The sequence below is a fragment of the Xiphias gladius genome, chromosome 7 (genome assembly GCF_016859285.1).
Source record: "Xiphias gladius isolate SHS-SW01 ecotype Sanya breed wild chromosome 7, ASM1685928v1, whole genome shotgun sequence".
NCBI classification, from domain to species: domain Eukaryota; kingdom Metazoa; phylum Chordata; class Actinopteri; order Istiophoriformes; family Xiphiidae; genus Xiphias; species Xiphias gladius.
Genome location: NC_053406.1, coordinates 19,576,450 through 19,584,052, shown reverse-complemented (window position 1 = coordinate 19,584,052; position 7,603 = coordinate 19,576,450). Strand labels below are relative to the sequence as shown.

General features: G+C 39.1%; 1 protein-coding gene across 2 annotated transcripts; it reads left to right on the top strand.

Moving 5' to 3' along the window:
* The first annotated feature begins 1,688 nt into the window (after positions 1-1,688).
* On the top strand, positions 1,689-7,551 carry paf1 (PAF1 homolog, Paf1/RNA polymerase II complex component). Of its 2 annotated transcripts, none has more exons than XM_040130708.1 (14): positions 1,689-1,937; positions 3,376-3,405; positions 3,538-3,630; positions 3,729-3,850; positions 3,956-4,022; positions 4,104-4,205; positions 4,295-4,400; positions 4,758-4,826; positions 5,118-5,221; positions 5,314-5,430; positions 5,559-5,687; positions 5,947-6,052; positions 6,570-6,654; positions 6,799-7,551. In XM_040130708.1, exons 1-14 carry the CDS (start codon positions 1,891-1,893, stop codon positions 7,230-7,232), a joined length of 1,611 nt encoding a protein of 536 aa, XP_039986642.1. In that variant the 5' UTR covers positions 1,689-1,890; the 3' UTR covers positions 7,233-7,551. The 2 variants fall into 2 exon arrangements, with proteins under 2 accessions (XP_039986642.1, XP_039986641.1); XM_040130707.1 differs by having other exon boundaries at positions 1,690-1,937; positions 3,373-3,405.
* Positions 7,552-7,603: the final 52 nt, after the last annotated feature.

The following is a 7,603-nucleotide window of genomic DNA, read 5'->3' as shown; positions in this document are numbered from 1 at the left end:
CATATCTTTGTCAGCTAACTAACTTGGACGTAAGAGAGAGAACATAGAACATGACATGTCCAAGGCAAAGCATCGTCTCTGTTTCCTCGATAAGCCCCAGAATTAGACCCTAAGAGTCCTCAAGCCCCGTCCTGAACCGATGGATGGAAAAACACTTAAGACCCGATGGGCAGTGTCCATTATGGAATCAGTGTTGTGCATCCTCGGTTTAGGGTTAGTGAGCATAATTTCTTAATGGAACCATTCTTTTGATATTACAGGGTGTCTGCAGATGATCCTGGACAGATGATATATATGTTGAGCAGGTATGAACTTTGCCTTGACCGTGAATAATAGTTTTTAACATTTTGTTTTGAAGTATGAGCTTTGTGTATCTGTAGGCAAGGTCTAATCTCTTGACTCTCTTCACAGAGTTGATACCCATATGCAGACAGAGTTGCAGACCTGAGACGGGAAAAGATCAAGAAGTCCACTGGAAGACACTCAATAGAGGGCTTTTGCAGTTACGTGAAAGAGGAACATATGATGAAAAGCATTACCTGTTTTTCCTTTGCATTGACTGCTTTGCACAGTGTTTTGCAAAGTTATTGTTAACATAGGTAAATGTAGGCCCACTTTTAATAATGGGTGGTTGAGAGGTGCAGCATAAGTGAAGGCACAACTAAGACATAGAGGGAGGTTCTTAATAATTGATGTGTCTCACCTCCACCAATGTAACATTTATATTTTCACTTTGAGATTTTTGGGAAGCAGAATGAATGTAGCAGAAAATGCAATACAAAGGATGAGTTTAGTGCATCTTTGTTTTATTTCTTTAAACTTAATTTTGAGACTTGCACTAAGAATATTTTGATCATACTACCGTTCTATGCAACTACAGTTATTTCTGTCCTGCAGTCATATCAGTGTTTTAAATATCCGATTGCAGTAAATCTGTTATAAGTTAGGTATATGAATGTTATTAACAATTATCAGATATTTTTGGTGTATGTGTGGTGGTGCTACCTTTAACAAGGAGCTAGTGGTGGCCAAAGTGGTGGAGCCATGTACTTGCATTTAGATGCAAGTCTGAACCCAGTAGACAGAGGATTATGAAGACTTCATAATTTGATTAAGGATGTTATATTTTTCACACTAAGAACCTTCACCTACAGCAGATAAACTGGCAACAGGAACAACATTATTTGAGCTTGAAGGTTCATTATTAACATTGGAAATATTTCCCCTTCGTCCACTTTATGGAGAGTTTCTAGAGCTTTCAGCTCCATCTTGTGGCCTTTATCGGTGGATGGATTTTGCTCAGCTGTCACGTATCTAGAATTTTGTGTATGTGTCTAAAGATAGAAAAATAATAGTGGTGAGAGTGTAACCCATAATAGGAATCCTCTCTCGAAACAATATGTCGATGTTAAATGAAATAAAACTGAAATTATCCTATTAAAAAATATATATCTTTTTGCAAACCTGAAACATTATCAGTCTGCCAGACATTTTAGTCTCTGGTCTCTGTCAATTAAAGAGTTTGCTTTTGACCAAAACCAGCAGATAGTTTTGGTCTCCTTTTGTACCCGAGACAAAGAATGTCAATGTTGTTTTGTATCCATATTCTAAATAAATGGGAAGTATTTTTAAGTACAAGTTTTTTCTTAATATGCCACATGCCAGGGCAGTAGGGGTCGCTCGCAATAAAGCAAATCCTGTTCAGAGCTGTGAGTCCGATACACCACCGGGTCTTCGTCCTATTCTGCCGGGACAGAATAAAAATGCATTGTGGTAGAAGTTAAATTTAACAGTTGTATGTGATTTTGGTTGACATCAGGCGTGGTTGTGTTGATTTGCTTGTGCAAACAAAGAACTTTGTTTTCGGTTGTGAGCAGTTTTTTCATAAACATGGCTCCAACGATTCAGACACAAGCTCAACGAGAAGACGGACACAGGTAGTTAAAATGCGTTTACAAGTTCGCTAACGTAGCTGGATGTCTACATTTGACAAATTAGATTAACGTTAATTCAAAATTAGCATTGAGTCGGTAACATTTATTAGGTTGCTCATCTTTCAGATGTGTACAATGTTAGCTAACACTCCCAGTCAGCTAGCTAAACAAACAAACAAGCAAGCTTAACGTCAAGTTAACTTAAGCGAACTTGCCCGCTAAGGTAACTAATCCTATTAGTTAGGGTCAGTTAACTAAGTTAGATAAACATTTTTGGTCTTTCCAGTCCGTTGCAGCAACGTACAGTAGAAGCAAATAAAATGGCAGGCTTTGTGTTCGTGGGTGCTAGCCGTAGTGTAAGCTAGCGAAGGTTAGCCAATCTAAATGCTAACACTAACGGTAGTAAATTGTCTAAACAAGCATCTGGGAGTTAACTTAGTTGACTACTGAACAGAAAATGATGAAGTACATTTCACTATTTCCCTGAAGATATAATGAATGCACTCCACACTGCGCCAGAATATATTTCACGTTTAGTTTTATTGCTACCAGTGGAGTACTACACTCAGTGACCACCTTATCAGGTGCAGCAGTAAATACAACAGCTCTGCCATAAATTTGACCTCTGCGAAGCTAGTTTTCACGTTTTTTTTTTTTTTGTTTGTTTTTTTTTAATAAATGTTCACGTTTATTATTGAGGTTAATGTTGAAGGTGGTGCTGAACTGGACTACATTATATGGAGAGGTGTTTTTACATTTTTTTATGTATTAGAAACACCTCCGATATGACGCAGCGTAGTACAGGACAACCACTAACTATGACTCAGTACTAAAACATATAATTGACCTAACACCACCTATGACAATATCAACAAATCTGAACATTATACACATCATAAAAGTAGACTGTGTATGGCAGAACACTTGTATTGGGTCACATTAGACTGTGTAGTTATGAAAACTTTAGATATTACTTAGTAAATTGTTGAATCACTTCAAACTTGTTGGAAGCTATATTTTACCATTTTGTAAAATGTGTGTTGACAATAATGACAAGTATTTAGAGACTTGATAAGGTGTGCATTTTTGCAAGATAAACTTACTGTTGCATAAGAGGAGGTCTGAGGTATTACATATCCCTTAATTTTTAAGAGCTGAGTTCAGTCAGGAAAAGAAGAGTATTTGCAAAAAGGGAATAAACACCACGGCAGGGTTCTTCTGTGGTCGGCAAGCTGTAGAAATAAGTTGTTTCCTCAGTGACTCTCAGTATAAGAAAATGTAACAACATCTCTCTATCCATCCAAGCATGGTATATGAGAGAGAATAAAGAGCAGTGAATAACACAGAACATCATTATAGTACATTTATACATGACTGTCTAGCAGTAGTTTATGAGAGATGGTAACAGATTTGACAAGATGGCTGTTTTCCCTTTCAGTAGGCCGTCCTCTCACAGAACTGTCCCAGAGAGGTGAGTTGATTTAACACTGTTTTGTATTTGCTATCATGTACAGTGATTTGTAGTATGCCTCCTTAGAGAGGTAAGTGAAAATGACTGGCTAACCGCAACTGAGTTTGTCCTTTACTTCTGTGCCCTCGACAGGTCAGGAGTTGTCTGTCGAGTGAAGTACTGCAACAGCCTGCCTGACATCCCTTTTGATCCCAAGTTCATCACCTATCCATTTGATCAGCACAGGTAAATGCACTCACCCATCTGTCTCTACATTCACTAACAGTGAAGGAAACACTCATGAACAGAGACGCATCTTAACCTTTCTCTTTTTGCTTTTGCAGGTTTGTACAGTATAAAGCCACTTCTCTAGAGAAGCAACACAAGCATGAGCTCCTGACTGAGCCAGACCTTGGGGTCACCATTGATCTCATCAACCCAGACACCTACCGCATAGACCCCAACAGTAAGTCTTCAGTTGTGATCACATGCCGCATTCTGTTATTAATTTTTTCAGAGACCATTTTTATCAGATTTCTGTGTAGACTGAACCAATCTTTTAAATTGTCAGTATTGTTGGATCCTGCTGATGAAAAACTGTTGGAAGAGGACATCCAGGCTCCATCCAGTTCAAAGAGGTAAGTTTATTAAATAGGCAGCTTGATGTTGTAAATTAATGTGAAGACTTTTGGTTTACACTTTTCTTTCCTCTCTCTAAGGTCACAGCAGCATGCCAAAGTAGTCCCATGGATGAGAAAGACAGAATATATTTCTACAGAGTTTAACAGATATGGCGTTTCCAATGAGAAAGTGGAAGTCAAGTGAGTTAATGCTTTTACCTTGAAATCACCTAATTTTAGAAAGATGTATGATTTTGTGTTTGTGTAACCTAGACATGTTTTGTGTTTAGGATTGGTGTATCTGTCAAACAACAGTTTACAGAGGAAGAGATCTATAAAGACAGAGACAGCCAGATTTCTGCTATTGAGAAGACATTTGAGGATGCACAGAAATCGGTGAGTGAACATATTACTAGGATAGCGAAATCCTTGTTGTTAAACATCCTTTTATATATCAAGCAATGTGAAGAGCAAAATGGAAAGTAGTTTCAAACTGGGTATTGAAAGACTTCAAGGATTTGAAACTCCAATTATGGGGATTGTGCGAAAATGTCTGCCACTATCAGGATGATTAAGACGTCTTCCTCTAAAGCTTTTGATGTGGAGCTTTTTTGTACAGTAGAATACTGTTTGTTATAGTCAGGTGTCAGATGCAAATCAGCACATTATCCAAAATGGTCAAGATGCATGGTTAGTTAATGGAAAAACGATCTATGGTTAGTAAACATATTGTTATTGTTTTTGTCTTTCCAGATTACGCAGCACTACAGTAAACCCAGAGTTACTCCTGTGGAGATACTACCTGTGTTCCCTGACTTCAAGGTGAGCTAACAACTTACAGAAATAATTTCACTCAGTTTAATGACTTTTGGAGTCTGTGTGGATGATTTCAAATTGCATGCCATATGCATTGTAGTGGGAGAAGTGCAGAGAGGGGAAAAGATAAACACTCGACAGTAAAATACAGCAAATTTACATGCAACAGTAAAAATCTGTTGTTGCTCAAATTGCTTGTTTTTTTTTTTTTTTTTGTCAGTTTATTGTACTTTAACTGACAAGCTGTCATTTTGTAGGCTTCGATAATAATATTGCATGCACTTTCTCTGTCCTCAGATGTGGATCAACCCATGTGCTCAGGTCATCTTTGACTCTGATCCTGCACCTAAAGACATATCAGGACCAGCAGGAGTGGAAATGATGTCTCAGGCCATGATCAGGTGTCTACAAAATATCCATTGTTTGGATGAATGTATCAACAGTACTATTTTTGCATTAATATTAATTAAGGTTTCTTGTCTCTTGAATACAGAGGTATGATGGATGAGGAAGGAAATCAGTTTGTGGCCTACTTCCTGCCCAATGAAGACACACTTCGGAAGCGCAAGAGAGACTTTGAGGAAGGCATGGATTATATGCCTGAGGATCTGTAAGTAAAAATACTACATCAACAAAGTCTTGGATCTTTTCTTATTCATTTAAAAATAACCATGTTAATTTGCTTGCTTTAAGTTGTATACCAGGAAGTAATAATGCATTTTCTTTTCTGTGTTTCAGGTACGATTACAAGATAGCCAGGGAGTACAACTGGAACGTCAAGAACAAAGCCAGCAAGGGTTATGAGGAGAACTACTTCTTTATCTTCAGAGATGGAGATGGTGTTTACTACAATGAGCTCGAGACAAGGTAATTCATTGATCAGAGAAGAGAGTTGTTTGTTGTTGCACCTGTTGCAGGGAGATATGCTTTTACAGGAATAATTGCCGCTGATGTGCTTAGATCGTCCAACTAAGTTTAAATGTAAAAGCGTAGATTGCTATGCTTTAGAAAGTTTGGTGTCAATTGGAAGCGCACAAAACAAACAGCACCACCACCAATGACATATGGGGCTTTCAGGGGAAGCTGTTTGGCCTCGTCATCTGACAGCCTTTCTTCTGTCCTGCAGGGTGCGTCTGAGCAAGAGAAGAGCCAAGGCTGGAGCACAGTCAACCACAAACGCTGTGCTGGTGTGCAAGCACAGAGAGATGAACGAGAAAGAGCTTGAGGCTCAGGTGAGTGTGCTTGTCACTTTCCTCTTTGTTTTATTGATATTACGCTCGCGCATTTTTTACCTTGTTTTTCAAGGCTTGGGCCATGTAATGATGGAATGATGAATTTGAACCACTTACTGGACAGTCATTTGTGTGTTTGTAAAAGTGTTAGTTTGACTTATGATTAGTAAATTATAATAAATTATTGTTGTTTATGGAACTAAAAACTACAATTTATTAAGTCATACTGTATTTGTTTTAAAGAATATTACAGAAGTTTAAAAAAGTTGCCACACATTACAGCTACTGAACAAAGTAGTTGCAATACAACAGGAGGATAAGTATTGGAGGTGATTTGTGCATAGCACATTAATATTTAGATAATGTAGTCAGTATTTGGTGCATTAAAATTTATATATTATATACATATTTAACAATGCTTTCCAGTAAGACTCAGCTAAACAGCTTTGAGCTAACACTGTTTATTGATCCTTGTTGTTTACTGATGACTGTCGATTCCCTTCATTATGATTCTTAGGAAGCACGTAAAGCTCAGCTGGAGAACCATGAGCCAGAAGATGAAGAGGAAGATATGGACATGGATAAGGACATGCAGGACTCGGGTCAGTTTTGTTTCTCCTGTGCCACTGCAGTTCTCATCACTTAATTTTTACTGAATTGGCTGCCTGCCAAACTATGGTAATGTCAGTGTGTCTGCTAAATCATTCACCATCTGCTCTGTGTGATACTTGAATTTTTTTCTCCAGGTGATGAGAAAGAGAAGGGCAGCGGCAGTGAGGCAGAGAACTCTGTTAGTGAATCTGAGAGGGAGGATGAAGACCGGGAACAAAGGGGAGAAGATGACGAAGAGGATGAGGACAGAGGGAAGAGAAGGAGGAAAGCAAGCGGCAGTGGAAGTGAAAGCGGCGAGGAGAGGACCAGAGAGATGCGAGACGAGGAAGAGATCTTCGGCAGTGACGATGACAGTGACGACAACGAGCCGAAGAACTCAGCCAGGAGCAGCGGGGACGAGGGCAGTGGAAGTGATGATGATGAAGGAGGGAACAGAGGAGGCAGCAGGAGTCGCAGTGCGTCTCCGGCACACAGCGACCGCAGCAGTGACCATTCAGAGACCCAGGCTCAGAGTGGGAGTGGAAGTGACAGAGGCTCAGACTCCAGTGATGCCAGTGACAGTGAATGAGATGTGTGGTCCGGACAGCATGGTGACGGCCACCTATCTTATCTGTATGTTCAGCTATAAACATTGATGATGAAATATCCAATGAAATTTGTGAGCAAGATGCTCATTGGTTTTTGGTTTGGGGACTCCTCTCTTCAATCCAGTTTTTTAGATTTAGCTCAAGCACCAGTAGTTATTTGTAAACCATTCCTCTGTTTTTGTCTGTCAAATATCCAGTATAGGATCGTGTAAAAATGTGTCTGTCCTCTCAGCTTTTGACATGTCATTGTGTGGCAGCATTGAAACTGATAATAAATTACAGGTGGCATTTTGTAGGAAACGCGGTGGTCAAAGGTTGTTGTTTTTTCTTCTTTAACAAATTTAGGAAACCT

Coding starts and splice junctions, on each gene's coding strand:
- paf1 (XM_040130707.1), top strand. CDS start 1,891: ATGGCTCCAACGATTCAGACACAAGCTCAACGAGAAGACGGACACAG. Junction 3,851..3,955: donor CTACCGCATAGACCCCAACA/GTAAGTCTTCAG, acceptor TTAAATTGTCAG/TATTGTTGGATCCTGCTGAT. Junction 4,401..4,757: donor TTGAGGATGCACAGAAATCG/GTGAGTGAACAT, acceptor TTGTCTTTCCAG/ATTACGCAGCACTACAGTAA.